General features: G+C 43.2%; 1 protein-coding gene across 1 annotated transcript in view; it reads left to right on the top strand.

Moving 5' to 3' along the window:
* The window catches only part of LOC144791421 (vesicle-associated membrane protein 2-like), a 336159-nt gene that overhangs the window by 248853 nt on the left and 65704 nt on the right, over positions 1 to 21602 (top strand). Inside the window, exon 3 of the mRNA XM_078666103.1 lies at positions 5672 to 5830. Coding sequence (XP_078522229.1) covers positions 5672 to 5830 — 159 coding nt within the window. The remainder of the gene's footprint in view (positions 1 to 5671; positions 5831 to 21602) is intronic.

Here is a 21602-nt window from a genome sequence, read left to right as displayed (position 1 = left end):
CTGCAAAGTGCATGGAGGGGCCCCCTTCGAGACTTACTCAGGAGCTCTCAGGCCAGGGTAATTTTCCAGTTGTCTCTGAAATTATTCTTTCTAATGTTAACGGTGAAGCCGCTTCTTTGGCTAGAGACCAGCGCCCGTGAACGTGAGTTGCCGGTTATCATTGCTAATGTAAATACGTCTTTAGGACAAACAGTTTGGAAACCAGCCCTTCAGTACCACCACTTACCAAGCCTAGCTCTGACAAGGATGCCAGACCAGTCCGTGAGTTTGCTAAAAAACCACGGGATGAATCTAAACAACAACAACAGAAAGGTAGACAACGTGGAGGTTCTCTACCCCAGAGTCCTCTGAAAGATGGTACGGTTTTTGTGATCACACTACAATAAAGCCTCCAGACAGATATCAGCCTCCTGATACATGTCCTCCTTGTTCCTTTCAGGAATATTTTGATCAACATTATGACAGAGGGCGATCTGACTGCAGACAAGAAGAGTACATGAAACCGAAAAGGGAAACACAACACTCGTCTGAAGAAAAGATAAAGTTGGAGGACAAGGCCTCCTACTTAAAAAAATCCTTTTCTTTCAGAAAAAGAAAGTTACAGCTTTAACTGCTAAATGTGCCACAGACAGTGAGAACCCTCCTCCTGAACTGGAGTTGGGTGGTGACTCTCCTCAACACCGCCGCAGAAGTCAAATAGTACGCCGGACTCTCCACCAATTTCTGGTAGCGAAAAAAATGGAAACATTTATTATGGTTGAAACCATGACACTCACGTAGCCCCTCCACTTAGACTATATCACTTAGATTTTCGAATTGAAGGTGAAGTTAAATGCGCAATTAAAGCAATATTTTGGGACAACTTAACTACATCTTATGACATACTTCTGGCGGAGGTCGATTGGCCCCCAACTTTTGTTCTTGCATCCCCAAAGGAGAGGATGTGAATCTACCTTCTTTTGCACATCTTATCGTGGAGTAACTCAAATGCGCTTATGCATCTGAATGAGTCCTTGCATTGGCCCCTGCACTTTATCGTAACCATACTCGTTGGGATAAGGATTTTACTTTCCATGTCATTCCTGTACGGTCGACATCTCAAGTCCAACCACAGTATCCTATTAGATGGGGGATACTAAAGCACCTGTAAAGAATATTCTTTCCCAACTGGAATACCAGCGAGGAATTGAACTCTGTGTATCTCAAATGAATAATCCTATTTTTCCTGTTCTGAAACCTGATCATTCATATCACATTGTCTTAGATTATAGACATTTGAACAGTCATACATGCACATTTGCGGTGCAAAACACACATAGGATGGCACTCATTAATAATGTGTAGTCCGTAAAAAATACAAAATCACTTTGGATGTTTCCAACGTTTTTTTAAGTCACATTTTGGCTCCTGAGAGCAGAGACTGGTCAGCATTTAACGCCTTAGGATTTTAAATGGGGGGAGGAGGAGAGGATGTGGACCAACGGCTAGACAGGTTGACCTCGGAGCTGGGGAACCAGGCTTTAGTCTTTGCAGGGACACTTAACATCCTTTGATCTGGGCAAAGCACATATAATTTAACACTCAAAATGTATAAAAATACTCACAGTCACCAGATGATGTCATCAGTAATGTCATTTGAGATGTAATCAGTTATGTAGCTGACCATGTTATGAGTGATGTAATATTTGAGGTGCATTACGGGGGCACGAGTTATAGTTAGCTAGCTAACTATAACTGCTGAATTTCTCTAGTTCTGTATGAGTGAAACATGAGCTTAACTATAATGTCTCTGTAACCTTTGTTTTTTTCAGTGAATTTCTAAAGTTTTTTAAATTCTATTTCCTAAGTATAACATCCCCGTAACCTTTGTTTTTTTCAGTGAATTTCCAAGGTTTTTTAAATGCTAATTCCTAACTAAAATGTCCCTGTAACCTTTGTTTTTTTCAGTGAATTTCTATGTTTTTTTTAACTAGTAGTCACGTTTGCAGATTGGTGGAGAAAGGGGGCTGGGCCTCTGACCAGCTCTCAGGAATACTGCTATGTAGGACTTACAGGAGGGCTTCTTGGCGATCAAGGTCCTTCAGGAATTAAGTGGACTTCATCCCCCAAGCAGTAGTGCACCACAAGTCGTGTTTGCATAGTAGTGGAGAAAGGGGGCACAGCCTTCGAAGCCCACTTAGCAATCCCTCTGTGTGGGACTTATTGGAGATAACAGGAGGGGTAGTTGGCCTCCAAGGACATCCATGGGGGCCAACTACCCCCCCTATTACCTCCAGTAAGTACAGCAGAGTAGGATTGCTGAAACCTAATAGGAGGCCATGCTCCCTTTCACCACCACTCTGCAAACGCGCCTCCTGGTGCACTACTAGTAGGGCAATGAAATCTCCTTACTAGTGAGAGTCCTTTGGGTCCAACTACCCTCCTGTTACCTCCAACAAGTCCCCCACAGGAGAGTGCCAGGAGGTGCGTTTGCAGAGTAGTGGAGAAAGCAGCAGGGCCTCTGGTGAGTTGCCAGTTTTTTTAAATTTGTAATCATTTTTATGAAGGGGACTGCCTGGACCCGCTTACCTGGACCGTTTTGCGCCCAGGGGACCCCATCCCCTGGGGCCTGGCCCTTAAAAAAACCAAAATTATTAAAAAAAGGGAGAGGGCCTTGCGTCCCCCCGGCTGGGTCCTTTTCGTCCCAGGGGACTCCATCCACCAGGACCCAACCTTTATTTATTTTTTAATAATTCAAAGGCACTGGAGCTGAGTGGCCCTCTCCTGGGCCATTTTCAGCCCTGGGGCCCAATCACCTGGGGCCTGCCCCTTATTTAATATAATTCTTTATTTTTAAAAAGGGAGGTTGACCCATCCCCCAGGACTAGGCCTTTATTTATTTATTTTTAAAAGGGAGGGGGCCGCACAGCCTCCCCAGGCCAATTTCAGCCCCTGGGAACGCATCCCTGGGGCCAGGCCTTTTCTTTTTTTTTGTGTTTTTGAAAGGGAGGGGGGCTGAGCGCCCCCCCCAACCCAGGCCATTTTTGGTCATCCCTCTGGGCCAGGCCTCTCCATTGCGGCCCGCCGGGGGAGCATGAAGGTCCCAGTGTCCCGGCCAGCTTCCCGCCTCCTGCGGGAGCTGGCATTGCTTTTACACACGCAGAGCTGCTGACATGCAGCTCTCTGTTTGTAAAAGCAAAGTGTGCTCTGATTTGAGCAAGCAAGAGCAAAATTGTCTTGCTTGCTAAGCAGAGCACCCTGTTTGCTATGACATGGCAGGAGCAACGCAAACTGCAATGTCCCTGGGGTGGGCACACCGGGACATTGCTGAAGCCGGCCCTGGGTGGGTGGTGGTCCCCGGGCCATCTAGGGTTCCTGGAGGGGTGCAGCACGGCCCCCCTCCTTTGTTCACATTTGCCCCAGGGACGTGGTGGTCACCGTGGCTGGGGGTCCGCAACAGACCTCCTTCATCAATGCATTTGTGATCCAGGTAGGGGGCAGTCCCCGGAGCTGGGGGGGAGGCTGTACCCCCACTTTTTTTTATAAAGTATGTGCCCCAGGAAGGTGGAGGTCACCGGGGCAGTGGGGGAGACCCTACGGCCTCATCTGCATTACTTAATAAAAACAGTGTGTCCTCATTCATTATTTAAAAGTGCCCCAGGAAGGTGGTGGTCCTTGGGGCAGGGGGATCCACGAGAACTTCCCATCTTGTTTTAATTAGTCCCAGGGAGGTTTTGGTCTCCTGGGTTGTGGGCGGGGCCAGTGGGCCTGCCACATTCATAATGAAGAGTTCCCCGGGAAGGTGGCGGTCCTCGGGGCTTTGATAAGCCCTAGGAAGGGGGCCTTGTGCACCCCCTACTAAATTGACCATATGCCCCTAGGACTTGGCCCACCTGGGGGTTATTTTTAAGCAAACCCGCACTGTTTAAAAATGTTGCGGATCTGCAGCAAAATAAAAAATAAAAATGTGTTTTACCACTCAGGGACCCCCCTCACCATATATGGGGGGTCTGGGTATTCCTACCCTGCCCCCTTTTTAAAACATTTTTTTCTGGGACTTGGCTTCAAGCCAAATCCCAAGATAGCTGCCAACACTTCCTAGTTGAAGTGTTGGCAGCCAATCAAAATTTAGTAGGATTAGTGAGTCCACTGCAAGGACTCACGTCCACAGATATTCATACTCTTCTCAAAAGCTACTAAACGGATTTACACCAAATTACAAAAACCACGCTTTCTGGACCAACTTCTAGCTTTCTGCCAAATTTGGTGTAATTCCGTTCAGAAGTTCGGGCTGTAGTCGTATTCAAAAAATGAAAAATCCCCATAGACTTAACATGGGGAAAATATGTTTTGGGACCCCCTTTTTTATCGATCCCGCTTGACAGATCATCCCGAAACTTTCAACACAGCAGCTGAACCAAAAAGGGGAAGTTTTGTGAAAATTTCATGGAGATTCGTCAAGTTGCGGCAAAGTTATTTCCTATGGAAACTTTGGTCCTAACTACAACTACCTACTGTCTATATATATCAGAACGTGTTGAGCAAAAAAATGTCACTTTTTAAACAAGATCGGCACACCTCTTTTTTTACTGCTGACAGTTGCAATTTTAGTATGTGCCTCTTCAGTAGAAGATAAGCAGCCAACTCATGTTGCTCCCCACATTCACCACTTAGCTCAATGCATTGTGGTGCCCAGCTCCGAAGCACTTGGATGTATTCAGGGATGGGCCAGTCTTAAATACGAGATGTTAACATACCAGACAATGGCTCTCCCAGAAGCCACTCCATTCATCTTCGATGTTGGTTTGTTCTTCGGGGGCAGACCGGCTTCATGTGTCATGACCGCAGTGCGATGCGGTTTCACCGGTTTGCTCCTGACGGCTGGTGGTGGAGACGGGGGCGCCCACTGACTCCAATAAATCAACACTGTCTTCTCAAATACATATATATTTATATATGTATATACGCATATATAGATATGTTTTCATTCACCAATATCTGCTTATCACTTGTTAACAGACTTTGGCTCTCACCACAAGGGCATCATTTGCAAATATGGGATTTATATCTAGGTATATCTCAGTTTAGATAGATGACATGTTTCAGCTGGAAGATATACAAAGAAGGCATTCCAGCTGAAAGGCGTCATCCATTTGAACTGAGATGTACCTGGAAATAAATCTTACAATTGCACATTATAACCTCGTGTTGAGTGCCCAAGTCTGTTGGCAAGTGACTAAGCAGAAATTGGTGAAAGAATATGCAATACGGTTTGTTTCAAGATTCTGCATCTTTTCATGTACCCACTAAAATCTGACATCTGGGTAAAAAGCAACGTGTGTTGGACTCTCTTACATAGATATGTATACACACAAAGTCAGAATTAACCCTTTTAAGCAAGGGATATATACCAGTGTAGGCAGCCCCACCGGAAATATGGGTGGCCCAATGTATGCAACCCCCACATTAAAATTCACTTCTAGACACACCACTGAAATATTACTGAACCTATCTCCAGCAAAAATTCCTATTAGTCTTACTCTGATAGCTTAGTAATGCTAGTGTTTGCCTAGTACGCAAGACAATAGATAGGTTAGAAGACAGATCCTGGCAAGCTCTGAAAGATTAGAAAAGCTACAAACAAACTGGTTTGATTATAGGATCCCATAACCACTGCTTTTTTTTGTTCCAGGTGGTGGACATCATGCGGGTAAACGTGGATAAGGTTCTGGAGCGGGACCAGAAGCTCTCGGAATTGGACGATCGAGCAGATGCGCTGCAGGCGGGTGCATCCCAGTTTGAAACTAGTGCTGCCAAATTGAAGAGGAAATACTGGTGGAAAAACTGTAAGGTGAGTATCTGATTAAATTAATTGAGTGCTTCTCAAGTCTTCTAAAACCTTCTCCTTGTGCTGTCAAACGTTTATCTCTGTTGCATTCTGAAACATCATTAGTTTATAGAATAACTTCGGCCTGATTCAAAAAATCATTTTCATGAAATAGGTGTGTCTTATCCCAGGTTTAAATGTGGGTTACACCTGAATATCCTTGAAGCATTTGCTACGCTGTGGTGTGTTTGATTCGAATATTTTGCAGAAGGAAGGATTGCATGTAGTTCCTTGAGTAAACATGTCCTACTCCTGGAAACTACCCACAGAAAATGGTTTGTGAATCAGGTTTTGATATGCATGTTTAAGTCACATGTAAGCAGGAGTAAGACAAAACTACTACTGGGAAAAAAACACTTTCTGAATTTGGGTGATGCATTTGATATAATCAATAAAACATAGAAAGAAACAATCATTCTATCCTCCAAAAGTTTGAAGTTAATCGCCCAAAAGTTTGTATTGCCTTTTTAAACTTCAGCAATGAAAGCAAATTCTGCAGAACTCTGGGTGGATCCTGCTAGATGTTTACTCCAAGGAGTCACAGAGAGATCTTCGCTCATCCTTTCTGTCTTTTGCCTATTTGTGTGCAAATGTTTGGCAAGAGAGTGTTCCTTTTTTGAAATTTATTTTGGTACTTCTGAAAAAAACGTATTTCTCAAACAATAAGCACGACTCTCATCTGGATCTGTGTGGCAACTGGTAGCTAACTAAGTTTTATCCTGGCCATTGTAAGACAGTCCATCTTCTCAAGCCACCAAAAATGCAGATTGCCTGATTCAGTGAATACTGTGGTTTTGGAAGCAATATTCTGACAGGGGTATCTAAGTTTACAAACAGAATTGAACTTCGGGCGATACAGTTGGCTCAACAAGTATCTCATTATAACTAGAGGTGTTTGGCATTTGCGAAATGTGCTTTCAATAATTACATGAAATTTCTGAAAAATTTGGCAAAAAGACATGAAATTACATGAAATGCGAAACCAGTATCTGGTGCTATATTTTATCATGAACTGCGTCCTCACGTCTATTTGTGGATGTGAAGACGCATTTTATGCTAAAAACCCCTAAATATGTACCTTGTGGGTCTATCCATGTACATGTGGGATGAAAAGGTGGCGACATTTTAATCAGGATTGCCACTCCCCTTGAGCCAGTTGTGTATCCTGCATGTACTACTCCCTGCCAAGTAGTTTTAATTTCTTTCCCTTCATATGTGTCTTCTGAAGGAACGCTACATCTGGGTGTATTTGTGTTATGTATCTATTCACAATGCCTCTCTTAATCTCATCCTCAAGGCCATTGACGTTCCATTTTAGGATGGAGATAGGGTTTTTATCCAGTGTCATTGCCATGTCTTTTGCTATATTTGACCTTCTTCATAGGGTATATTAGAGACTGGTCCTGGCTCGGTGTCTCTGTCGTGACATACATCCTGTATGTGTCCTGCGACTAGAACTAAACCCTAACACAACAATTCTTAGTCCCCGCCAACCAACCCCCCTCCCCACCTCCAACCTCCTCTTCTGCATACCATTCCCAACCATTTCGTTTCAGGTCCCGTGGGCATGGGGAAGTAGAGGTCTGTCACCCACCCTCCTACCAACTTACACTATGAGCTCAACCGGTTGTGAGACTTACAATATAGAGAACAGAAAAATAAAAAAGTAAGAGAGAGGAGAGTCAATAAGAAAAGGATTGTTGCAGGCCTTTACAGACCTGTCTCCTTAACTTAGTCTCTGGGTCTCTGTCCAGTAAAGTGACAAGGAGACGAGTGGGGGTGTCCACACAGTCTCTCGCTCCTCTGATCCAAATTTTACTGCAGTCTCATATTTCTTTTTCAGCTTGATACTGGTGCCTCTTCTTGTCTCAACGGTGTTTCAGCTTCCATGTCTTGTTCCATTGCTGCTATTTCTTACACTGGTGGGTGTTGATTTTATTCTTCTTCTTCTCCTTCCTTCGATGTGATTTCTCTACTCTCTGAGTCTGTCCGGTATTCCCTTTGACTGGGTACATGGGTACTTTGGCAGTCGTTTCCCTTTCCGGATTCTCTTGAGCCCTCTTTCTTGCTAAGAGATGTGCCTGCGCCTCTAAATAGGTAAAGGGTTGCCCCTCTTGTGCGTGTCCTTTTGTGTTCCAGGGCTCTCGTCTTTTTCGAGGTTTTGTTTGTTTGTGTATCTATTTCATGTATCCTCTATCCTCTCAGCTGCGGCCTGCCCGATCTATGTAGGTTTGGTCATTCCTCTACCCATTTCCAGGGCTCTTCCGGTGTCTGAAAGAAATGCATTTTGTCTTTAAAGATTACCTTCAGTTTTGCCGGGAATAAGAGCATGTACTGAATCTGATGAGCCCTGAGCCTCTGTTTCACAGAATCAAAGGTTTGTCTTTGTTGTTGTATCTCCCTGATGCAGTCTGGCAATATCATGATGCATGAGTTCTTTTCTGATGTCTCCCAGTCTTCTGGCTTCTCTGAGTATCAGGTCTCTGTCTAGGAAGTTAAGAAATCTTGCTATGATGTGCCTCAACGGGACGCCCGGAGGGGGCTTAGCTGCCAGCGCCCTATGTGCTCTCTCAATTATAAAACATGCCAGGAATTGTCTCAGCTGGATGATGTTTTGGAACCAGGAGTGCAAAAATTCGGGCACATTCATTCCTTCAACCCCTTCCTGGAAGCCCATGAAGCGTAGGTTGCTTCTTTTCGTTCTATTTTTGGCATCTTCTATGTGCCATTGTATATCCTTACTTGAAGCCTGTAATTCAGCGACCCCCCCTCCGAAGTTCTTTCACTGCCTCTTCTACTTCTGTCACTCTAGTCTCAGATTCTGTTAATCTTTCAGATAAATTATGTAGGTCCTGCCTCAGCAGCCTAACATCAGAGCCCACTGCTTCTATTTTCTCTTCTAGCATAGTTCTGGACGCGTGAATTGCCTGTAGCAGCATATCCGTGTCGGACATAGGGGGTTGAGTGACCACCTTGGTGTAGCAGTCCATTTTCCCCTGTCTGGGGAGTTTGGGGTCTTTATCTTTGTCCTTACCCATTGCCTGGTCGGATGCAGTAACTGTCTTGAGGGCCAGCTACTTCTTAAGGTGACTCACCCCGTGTTGCGTATTCTTTGAGTATAGAGCCTTGTTGTCAGCCCCCTGTTGGTGGCACCACTCTCTCCCTTCTAGGTGGGTGTATGCTTCATCTGTGTGGCCTGTTCCAGATTTAGTTATCTGTCCCAACTAGCCATGGACCGACCCAAAGCGATATCTCTCTCCCTTCAACTTGTCGCGGAGCCAACTCTCAGCACAGGCTTTTTCATTCAGGAGAGACACCGTATAATTCACATAGCTTTGCAGGGACTTGTCACGTCAAATTTCCTTCTCCGTCTCCCAGTGTGCAACATAGAACAGCCCCTGTCTCTATCTTACAATCACTTGTGCAGTCCATCACCTTCACAGAACAGTGTTATGATCCCTCTTTTCCCCTCCAGATGTAGCTCTGGTGTATCTCTATATGGGTCTCCTGTATTGGCCTTGGCCTTGTCTCTGGCACCTGACTCTAAACTCAGTCCCAGAACCTTCCGTTGGCATAACGCAGGCAAGCCCTGGTGGCCTTCACCCCTCTGGAATGCAATCCATGCCTTTCCCGGGCCCTGTGCGTCTCAAGCAGGCCTATGCCTACATCCCTTCTACCCGTGAAAGTCCCTTCTGGCTCTGGGCCCTAAAAATCCACTCTCTGCCCCCCTTGCATGAGATTCAGAGCATACGGGCCTCAGTCTGATCTGGGCCGCGTCAGGATAGTCTCACCTGACTGTCTCAGTCCCACCAATTATGTCAATCCCAATCTTATTCCATGGTGATGCCGGTAAACTGACAGGTTGTGGTATACTGGGCAAAGCTTTGGCCGTTTTGTCACTGTTAGTACACAAATCACACAATTTCACCTGCTGTTCAACAAAATAATCTATACCCGGCCACCAGAAATTATTCTTCAACCGTCTTCTAGTGACCGATATCCCAAAATGCCCAACATGAGCTAAATCTAAAAACTTTTTTCTGAGACCGAAAGGTGGAATAAATTTATCATTCCTCAACAATATCCCATTTTCTATGGTTAATTCATCCTTAATCATATGATAACTCATTAAACTACCTGTAAGGTCTTTTTTTCCAGGCCAACCATTTAACACATATTCTTTCACTTTTGTGAGTTCTAAATCTTTGTTCATTTCTTCATTCCATGTTTCCTCCTTAACTATTGAACTTTCACCAAACACTAAATTAACGTCATTATAAACACATGCTACTTCACATTCATCTTTATCAATCACATCAGTATCTCTGCATGGTAATGGAAGCCTTGACATACAATCTGCATGAACATTCGATTTCCCAGGAATATATTCTAAAGAATATTGGAAATTCTGCAACCTTGATGATAATCTGGCTAACCTCGAAGAAAGAGTGCGTCCTCCACCCGGTGACAATATATGTACTAAAGGTTTGTGATCAGTTTTTATTGTGAATTTCGTTCCCCATAAGAAAGGTCTGAAATGTTCAGCACCCCAAACACACGCCAGGAGTTCCCTTTCAATCACCGAATAATGACGTTCAGTCTCTCTCAACGTTCTTGAAGCATATGAAACAATCCATTCTTTACCCCACTCTTCTTGAATCAGCACAGCACCCAACCCACAATTACTTGCATCTACTGTCACTATACATTTCTTGCCAATTACAAATGGTTTAAGACAAGGTGCTTTGGTAATCATTGACTTCACAGTATTGAAAGTTCCTGTCATAGTTTCTGTCCACTCAAATTTTGCATTTTTCTTTAAAAGTATCCTGAAAGGTTCAATTACACTCGCATAGTTCTGGATAAATTTTGAATAGAATTCAACAAGACCTAAAAATGCAACTAACTGTTCCTTGTTCTGAGGAATAGGGGCTTTGCTGATGTTTTCCAAATGTGAATTTTTTGGTCTAATGCCATTAGCACTAATACAATGTCCAAGATATTCTACTTCATCTCTCCTAAATTTACATTTGGATGCACGTAATGTTAGCCCCTTCTTGGCCAAAGCGTTTAATACTTTAAATAGATGGTTGTCATGTTCAATTATGTCTTTCCCAAAAACTAAAATGTCATCCTGGAATGCAATTGCCCCTGTTAAACCTTCTAGTGTCTCTTTCATTAGCCTTTGAAAAACTGCAGCTGCACTTGCTAATCCAAAAGGCATCCTGCAAAATCTATATAATCCTTCAGGAGTTATAAAAGCTGTTAAGTCCTTTGAGTCTTCATGTAAGACCACTTGATGATACGCACTCGCTAGATCTAAGCTTGAAAATTTTTTTGCGTTGTTAAGAGTAGATACCATTTCGTGTAGATTGGGCAAAGGATGTGAGTCTACACAAATTGCATTGTTTAAACTGCGCAAATCTATGCACACACGAAGATCTCCCCCAGATTTGATTGAAATCACGATGGGAGAAACCCATGGAGACGATTCAATGGGTTCTATGATGTTCTTTTTGCACATGTCATCAAGGATTTCTTTCAACTTTCCTCTGTAAGAAAGAGGTACATTCCTTACTTTATGGCGGACAGGTAAAGCATTTGTATGTACTTTTATTCGATGTTCAAACCCTTTATATTTACCTAGAACATCACAAAATAAGTTGGGAAATGCTTCTTTAATTTTTGAGATTAAATTTCCTTCAGTTTCACCATGTACAGGTTCATTTGATCCAGAGTCAATTGCATAAACTGGTGGATCAGCGCTGGGATCAAGTTTCATACCTAGTTGATCAGCATGTGGCCAACTTAATAATGAATCACCAGATTCTGTTATATATACTTTCCCATGTGCAGAGTAGTTTTTAAATTTCAGTTCAGCAACAAAATATCCAATGAGTTGCAATTTATGTCCTGTATATCCACTTGGTGTGGCATCTGGTGGTAATAGTTTGATATCAGGCCAGTTAGATTTGAACAAGATATTAGGTAGGACTGTGTACCATGAGCAAGAGTCAACAAATACTTTGGTAGAGACTCCATTAATGGTGATTAAACACGAAGGAAATTTCTTTACTTTTTGTTCTTTAGTTATACACATTATGGTATTCACATCAAATTCACAATCACTTGAATTCTCTTGTTCTTGTTCTTGCACTAAACTGACTTTCCTTGGTGCTGATCTGCAAACTTTTGAAAAATGCCCTTTTTTTTCACATCTTGAACATACTTTGTCTAAAGCTGGGCACAATCTCGAATTCCCCAAATGAAGATTACTTCCACATCTGAAACAGTATATATTATAAGTTCTTGTGTCTGGTTTCTGCCACATATTCACTCTCTGATCAGATCTTTGCCATGTATTCATTCTCTGATCAGGTTTCTGCCATCTATTTCTGTATTCGTTTTTATACTGGTTATCATTCCTTGTATTGGTATATTTCCCATATTTCCCTGAATCTTTAAATCTCTCACTTTCCTTGTTTATGACTGAAACATCAGATTTACTACTATTCTGTGAACGTATTTCATCTACAAATTTTTCTGAATGTTCTATTGATTTCGCAATTTCGATTGCTGCATTTAAAGTCATATCTGAAGTTGTCCATAGCCTTTGTTGTATTTTCTTGTTGTTTGTACACATGAGGATCTGGTCTCTTAAAACCTGGTCATAGTTAATGTGTTCAAAATCACAAGTTACCGCCAATGCTCTCAATGCAGATACATAGTTGTCTATAGATTCATCTGCTTGTTGTTTTCTTGAGTAAAATTTAAATCTTTCCATAACCATATTAATTTTTTTTCCATACCTAATGGCTAATTGTCTGGTAGCAATTTGGTATACATTTAAATTAGAGGTGTCACTTAATGGAGGAAGGCTTTTGAATTCTTTGAGAGCTATTCCACCAAGACAATGTTTCAATAAGGCTAGTTTTCTTTCTGCTTCACACTCACCTTCCTCTAGAACTTCAACATACGCTAAAAACATAGGTTCCCAAATGTCCCATTCGATAGGAGGATCACCTTTGCTAGCTAAAAATAAGGGAGGAGGTTGAATTCCAGTCATGGTTATTTAAACAAGGGGTTTAAAAGTAAAAGGTACAATTATTTATAATTACTTGTGACTCACAATAGTGTGTGCGAATCACAGATGTCACTTACTGTCAATATTTCCTTGTAAATGCCTCTCTCCTTGTAAATTCCAGTTGTTACTGATCCACGATGAGCTGAATAATAAAGTATTCGGTTTTTTTTTTTTTTTTTAAAATGCCCAGGGAATAACCAATGAGATGAGCTCTTAGTAATCCATATATTGTGATCCAATCAGAAGCGCTGAAAACCATCCAATAGGAGATGCTGGTGCGAATTCTCCCACAGGTTGCAGCCAATGAAAACGATTTAATGTAAAAAAAGTGAAAATCCTTGAAAAATGTATTCGTTGCACGCATAAATACGTGTTCCCGATCGTCGCCAGTGTAATAAAAGATGAAATGACTTCCAGGAGGCAATTTGAATTGAATAAGTAAGTAGAGCCTTTATTTGTGAAGCTTGCAGGTCGAGCGTAAGATCTTGAATGCCGGTTAACTGTTCGGCAACTCTACTTCTGCAGCGCATCCCCATTTGAACATCAACACACATACACGCGACTCTCACACGCGACACAGACTTGCATGCATACATCAACATTCAAGAAACAACATACCAGCTCGCGGCACCAACTTACATATACACCACACGCACACATGCACGCGATATTCACATTCAAACCATTACTCGATATTTGTTGTTATGAATGACGCGCATGAGCACACGCGCGTCATTACTAACAACAACCACTCACTACACTGACCTGTCACCCACCAAGGTTACTCCTTCCTCACCTCGAGCTCCGGAGGGGTAGCCGCTTCTTCCTTGATCTTCAGTGCTGCTTCCTTGGTTTTCTGGTGCAGGCTTTCCATGTCAGCCTTTGGTGGTCTTCAAGCAGCATTTCCTGGGCCCTCGAGGCACCTATGCCGGGAACACAGCCCTCTGTCCATGGGCCTGCGCCATTTTTATGTTCTCCAGCGGTGCAGCGTCTCTCCAGGTAAGCGGGGGAGGGGTAGGGAAGCAGCTGTCAAGGGTATATATATCTGGCTCTTTCCCCTCTCCGTTTGAGTTCCAATTAGACCCCTTCCCTGCTGCGTCGCTTCACTTATTAATTGCAGCCGTCATCTGGATGAGCTGGGTCGTTGTCTCCCCCTCCGGCTGGTCCCTTCAGCGAGTTCCCTCAGGCCTGATGCCATGGACCCTGGGGGCCTGGTCCAGGTGCTCTGTCACCCGGGGATCAGTGAGTTTTACTCTGTTTTTGGGCCTGAGGCTGATCGTCTCCCTGCCACCGCAGCCTCTGTAAAGGTACCAGCCCCACCTTCCCTTCCGGGCCCAGTCCCAGGTGGGATTCTCCAGCCTCCGCGGCGTCTTTTCCTTCAACAACTTTCGGTTGTTTACTCACCTTTTTTGAGTCTGTGTGATCGTTGGCTTAGTTGTTGGTGGTGGTCTCCCACTCTTGGGTAAGTTTTATCTTGTACGAGACTGCCAGATTAACTTTGGATCTATAGCGCTAGCTGGAGCTTCTTGAGAACACTTCTCACTCGGCCATGCCCCTAAGAGTCTGCCTAAAGCAAGCATTCTATTGATTACTCATGTCTCCCATAGGAAAACTGAGGAGCTGAGGCACTGCTATGTCTCATTTAGAACCATTTCAGGTACAGAAGTGGTATCACCACTTCACCAGGAAGGGGGGAGCTTTTTTTAATAAGATGTTCACTAATGGAAAGGAAACAAGATGGTTTCATGAACAAAGCAAATTACTGACATTGGCAATAAAATGGCAGTTTACATTTTTGGGACATATAAGTATCTAAGAAGAAGCTTCTCAGCTGCATAGCCGGGTGGCTTTCCACTGTGTATGTCAACATCATAAAGAAACTTGCGATACCTGTGCCCATGGCACCATGTTTTTAGCTAGCGGCACTTTTCATCCTATATTGTTTTAGCCAATACAACTTTTGATTCCCAGCCCAGTCCTGTAGCCAGCCTTCTACACCTAGTCGGCAGATAGGACTATATTGAGCAGAAGAGGTAGACAGGAGTAGAGGAAAGTACTTTAAGGAAAGGTACTGAGAAAGAGAACAACGTTTTCGACTGATTCATGATTATGAGAGGGTCCATGGGCCAACAAAGACTTATATCAATGTCAATGTCAATGTCAAATGTTCTTGTTAAGCGCACATATAACCGGGGAGGTCTCATGGCGCTGGGCAGAAATTCAGCAAGAAGACGATGTAATAACTAGTTTACTGGAGAAAGTCTTTAATTCTCTTCAAAAGCATCTATGATCAATTATGGATAGTAGATGAGATGGTAGCTTATTCCAAAGCTTAGGGGCCCGATAAGAAAATGATTGACCACCATTTCGAGATGTTCGTATACGTGGCAAGACAAGGTGGAGTTTGGTGATGGATCTTAGGGATCTGCAGGGCTTATACCATTGCAGTTTCTTGGCTAGATATCTTACAGGATTTTGTGTGTGAGGCACAGAATTTAAAAATTTTAAAATGTCCTCTCTGCCACACCGGAAGCCAATGGAAAGTTTTAAGATTGGGAGCAGAGGGCGATCTAGGTGGGAGATTTAGAATGAGTCTGGCAGCGGTATTCTGAAGAATCTGGAGCTTGGAAAGCTTATCTTCATTGAGTGCAACCAGCAGTGCATTCCCGTAATCCAGGCAGCTGATAATCAGACCTTGCACCAGAGGCTTCCTGGATTCAATGGGTAACCATTTGAAAATGCTGCGGAGCTTACGCATGATCCCATAGCAAGTGCCGAGTACCCTGTTAACATGAATTTTCATGGACAATGTGTTATCAATGGTTACTCCAAGGTTGCGCACTGCTTGCTTGGGAGATTGTCATGGTTCCAATTCCGAGGGCCACCAGTCATGTGACCAGTGTTCCTCCGCTCTACCAAACAGAATAATCTCGGTCTTGCTGCCATTGAGTTGTAATTTATGCCTGCACATCCAATCATTCACATGGACCATACAGTTTTTAAAACAAGATTTTTTGTCCACGTGATCTGGACCAAAGGTGATAAGTAGTTGAGTGTCATCAGCGTATGACACTGTTTCAAAACCATATGATCTAATGATACCTGTCAACGGTGTTAAGTAGAGATTAAACAGCATAGGGCTGAGGATGGAACCATGTGGGACACCTACACTTACTGGTCGACTGCACGAGGATATAGAATCAATAAGGACGGTAGTTGAGTGGTCCGTTAAATAGTTGCAAGCCATTCCTTATTGTTATTATGACTTTGGTGGTCTTAGAGCATGGCCGCCACTCCGCAGCTCCGCTCCAAGACCGCCAAAGCGACAACGATCTTTTTTGTCTCTGGTGGACATTTTTTTGTGGTCTCACAGCAGTGTCTATGAAAAAGGCACTCCGCAAAGAAAGTATAGGAGGCCCCCTGAAATATGGTATGGGACCAGGGGAATAAAATAATTTTGTTTTTTACAAAGTCCCTGAAAACAACGATACCCGGAGGAGTAATCACCCAGGGTTCCCACTATACTAGTATGATTCCTGAACACAACCACCAGTTACCTCAGATAGTATATGTCTGATTTACATCAAATCATATATCTACCAGTTTTCATGCAATGCTATGGAATGCCCAGTGATAGTTACATGAACAACAAGAATATTTTAGTGACAGGTTAAAACACTACAACAGAAAATAAAATAGAAACATAAGTTTATTACACATAGTAAACAAATTAAAACAATTTTCTTAGAGTTGTGAGGTACATCATATAAAAACACTTGTTATACAGTCCTTAAACAATACATTAAAAATGTTCATGAGAACACGAGTCGACGCAGCGTTTCGGTTTAAAAAACCTTCATCAGGACAGTTTCTCAAGGTATATATGAATGGCTCAGGTATTCATTCTGAGATCCATAACTTTAAAAAACGAGAGAGGTGTCCTGTTTTTTGGTCCACACTCTGAATTACACAGAACACTTTATTTAATCAGAGTCTGGTAATGATTGATATTATCTTTTTGTTGGGTCTGTCAATTTTTCACTGTGTCGGAGGGGCCACCGTTTGGTGTGTATACACACAAGGACTGTTTATGCAATCGCTGTAGCCGCGTGTTGAATTTACTTCGTCAGCTAGATCTGATCACCGCGATCTCAAAGTATATCTGTAAATCTGGATTTAAAAGATCGGCCTCCCTACTCCTCCATACACAGCGTCTGGGGGTTCTATTATTTTTCAGTGAACGGCGGCTTGCGTGTGGATCCACACGCAAGCCGCCGGTATCCTGACCCTTGGCTGGTGTACCTACTACGATTTAACTCAATAGCAGTTCCTGTATTTTTCCAGGTCCCCTACCGCCGGATTTCAATTTATTGCCGTGATCTGAGCCTGATGCCCCCTCCGGCCCTCTGGACTATTCAGTCCCCTGGCGGTGAGACGAACCTCGCCGGATCCATTGGACCGGGTCGAGACTTCGCCACCCAACAGCACTGAAAACGAGACAACCTTGTCCTGAAGATGGTCCACATTGATTAAGGACCGAAACGTCGTCGACTCCACAGCGCAATTATAGGCGCATCTTTCGTTGTGGCTCAATTGAAATTGTGAATTGTGAAAAAAAGTCACCAATACTTTGTCACACTTCGAGCCACTCACTGTAAAATATTTCACTTTGCTCACTTTGCGCCGCTTCTCGCTGTTCACTTACACTTGCGTTGCCACATATCACTTGTGTATATTGAGCACCGAGTCCTGTCGGTTGTCATATGAATTGTCTAACCTTGCGCTGTACAGAATTGCTCCCACATGACATTTTTCCCCTTCCCTTTTTTTGAATACTACAAATACAAAAATTAACTTTGACTTGAAAATCACCTGAATAAGTGTCTCCTTTTTCTCTGCTCTGTGTAATGCCTTGTGCATGCAACAAAAATTGTCTTTTGAATTCTACCTATTGGGCTATTGTATTACCTTTATATCTTTGAACCCCAATCCCGATTGGTTTATGGTTCACACTCCTGTTCCTCTTACAAAGGCATGTTGAGGCATGTTCACAACATATTTAAAGACCCGGTTCATGCACGCACTCTTACCCCTAGAATAAATATTAAACATAAACCTGCACTGTCAGATCCAGCTTTCATTAAAGGCCAATTACCATTACACTCTTTAATGGCTTATAATGCCCGTAAACGGGCCAATTCATTGACGTCAGGAGAAGCCCCCCTCCAGATAAAGAGTGTAAACTGTAAAGTGTAAGATGCCTTTGGGGGAAGAGTAGCCGCCCAAGCCGCAAATCACTGGCGTATTGCTAATACCCAGGCCCTTCTAGCCAGATATGACAGAGCGCACTGGGACGAAATGGAGAAATTGCTCCAATTTCTGCCAGATAAGCATAAATCCAAAGCTCAAGACTTGATTCAAAAAGTGAAGCTCATCTCTAATTCTTCAAACAAGTGCACATTAGATACCGCTGACACTTCAATTAGGACAATTAATACTAGAGTATTATTAAGAAGACACACTTGGTTAAGGATTTCCGGGTTTAAACCTGAAGTCCAGGCTTCCATTCTTAACACGCCATTCAACAAACAACATCTCTTTTGTCCTGTTGTAAACATGTCCTTAGAGAAAATGAAAAAAGACACAGACGTAGCAAAGTCTATGGGAGCCCTACAGTCCCCTTCCAATTGTGGTTCCTTTTGTCGCTCCTACTATCATGGGGGGTCAAAGAATATTTCTTCAGACGCTGCCTCTGCAACATACAAAGGCAACAATCAGTCCTCTTCCTCAAGACATTTCTTTAGAGGAGGGTACAGCGGCAACAACAGCAAGGGTATAGGTAAAGGTTCCACAACATGTACTTCCCCTTCTCCTAACAAACAGTGACTTACCTTCGCTTCCTCCCAGTCATTCAACACCTGTCCGGGAACGTCTTTCACAATTCCTCCCTGTCTGGCAATCAACAACTACAGATAAATGAGTGCTAGGAATTATCCAATCTGGTTATTGCCTGGAGCTTACCAACAATCCTCCAAACATTGCCCCATGTTCATACAAAATGTCACTAGAGCTTCTACACCTCCTCAAGCATGAGGTTCAGTCTCTCCTACTAAAGGAAGCCATAGAGTCCGTACTGCTACAATATCAAGGGTCGGGCGTATACTCCCTATACTTTCTAATACCCAAAAAGGACGGCTCTCTCAGAACCATACTAGACCTCAGAGAGCTAAATCATTACATACAATCGGATCATTTTCACATGGTGACACTTCAACAAGTGCCACTTCTACAGCAAGGCGACTTTATGTCTACTCTAGACTTAAAGGATGCATATTTCCATATTCCAATACATCCCGCTCATTGCAAATATCTCAGATTTGTGTTAGCAGGGCAGCATTACCAATTCAAAGTGCTTCTATTTGGAGTCACCACTGCTCCCAGAGTGTTCACCTATTGCCTGGCAGTAGTCGCTGCTCATCTGCGAAGACAACATATTTATGACTTCCAGTACTTGGAGAACTGGCTCATTAAAGCCAGCACTTACCCAAAGTGTCTCCAACACACTCAGATAGCACCCCAATTGCTGCACTGACTAGGGTTTACAGTAAATCTGTTAAAGTCTCATCTCCAATCTTCCAACACACAATCCTATCTGGGAGCCACTTTAGATTGACAAAAAGCTCTAGCTTGTCCCAATGCAGCTAGAATTCACAATATTCAGGCTCTAATAACTCAGTTTCAACCCAACCAATCACTACCAGCTCAAGTGTAGATGCAACTGCTGGTAATGATGTCATCTTGCATTATGGTTGTTACTCATGGAAGGCTTCACATGCGTCCCCTTCATGAATGCTTAGTGAGTCAGTGGAACCAGTCGCAGGGTCAATTAACTGATTTAGTGTCGGTAAACGCCCGCACCCTTTACTCCCTGCAGTGGTGGAACCCACACAATCTGTCCAAAGGGTGGTCCTTCATCGACCCTGTTCCATAGACAGTGCTAACAGCAGACGCGTCGCTCACAGGTTGGGGAGATTATTTTCAAGATCACACAATTTAAGGCACTTAGAGTCAAACACAAAAACATCTCCACATAAAGCACCTAGAGCTGAAGCAGTGTTTCTAGCACTCAAAGCCTTTCAAATTCACCTTGTCGGCAAAACTGTCTTAGTTCGTACCTACAACATGACAGCCATGTGCTATATACAAAAACAGGGGGGAGGGACACTCTCTCCAACTGTCACACTTAGTACAAGCTATTTGGAAGTGGGCCATACACCACAGAATTTATCTCCTAGCAGAACACCTTCCAGGAGAAAACAATCAAATTGCTGACCTCCTAAACAGACGAAGGCAGCAAATCCATGAGTAGGAACTGTACCCTCATGCTATCCTCCCATATTTTCAAAGGTGGGGTTTTCCTCAAATAGAGCTATTCGCCACACACCAAAATGATAAATGCTCAAGCTTTGCCTTCAGGTATCCACACCCATTCTCCAAGGGCAATGCACTATAGATGAACTGGTCAGGGATATTTGCCTATGCTTTTCCGCCTCTCCCACTCATTCCACAAGTGGTTCGGAAGCTCAGGCAAACATCCCTCACACTATTCCTAGTAGCTCCCACATGGGCCCAACAACCATGGTTCACAACCATGTTGGAGCTGTCAGTAGTACCACATCAAAAGCTGCAACTCACATCCAGTCTCCTCACTCAGAGCCATGGAGAAATAAGACATCCAGGTTCCAAAGCACACCACCTAGCGATCTGGCTCCGGAAGTCATAGCGTTTGGTTATCTGAATCTTCTACCAGACTGTATGAACCCTATTCAAGAAGCCAGAAGGCCTACAACTATAAGGGCCTGGTATGCAACTAAATGGAAATGATTTGTTATATATTTTAATGATAACAATATCAATCCTTTGGATGTTTCCATACAAAGTATCATCTCTTATTTATTACACTTGCAGCAGGCAGGATTAGCATACACATCCACCCGCTAACATCTCTCTGCAATAGCTGCATACCTACAAAACAGACAGCACTTTAATGCCTGTATGGAAGGACTAAAAAGAGTAATACCACCAAAACCTCCACCTGCCCCAGCGTGGAACCTTAACATAGTCCTTACACGATTAATGGGTCCAACTTTTGAACCAATGCATAAATGTGAACTACAATTTCTTTCATGGAAAGTCGCTTTCCTCATTGCAATTATCTCACTGAGGAGAGTAGGGGAGCTACAGGCGCTAACCATAGAATAACCTTTTTTCCAGCTTAACAAAGACAAAGTGGTTCTTCGTACTAACCCTAAATTTCTGCCTAAAGTAGTTTCTGACTTTCATATCAATCAATCGGTTGACTTACCTGTGTTTTTTCCTCAACCAGATTCAGCGGCGGAACGAGCTCTACACACCTTAGATGTTAGAGGAGCTGTACTATATTACATAGAAAGAACAAAACCATTTTGCAAAACAAAAAAACTCTTTGTTGCTTTTTCTCCACCAGACAAAAGCGATCCTATATACAAATGAGGTATTGCTGGATGGATTGTCAAATGTATTCAGACATGTTATGCGGAAGCAAAAAGAACTTTAACAATACTCCCTAGAGCGCATTCTACTCGCAAAATAGGGGCTACTACGGCTTTCTTA

Source organism: Lissotriton helveticus, chromosome 11, assembly GCF_964261635.1.
Source record: "Lissotriton helveticus chromosome 11, aLisHel1.1, whole genome shotgun sequence".
Classification (NCBI taxonomy): Eukaryota; Metazoa; Chordata; class Amphibia; order Caudata; family Salamandridae; genus Lissotriton; species Lissotriton helveticus.
Note: the sequence above shows the minus strand (reverse complement) of the source record. Positions and strands in the feature narration are given on the sequence as shown.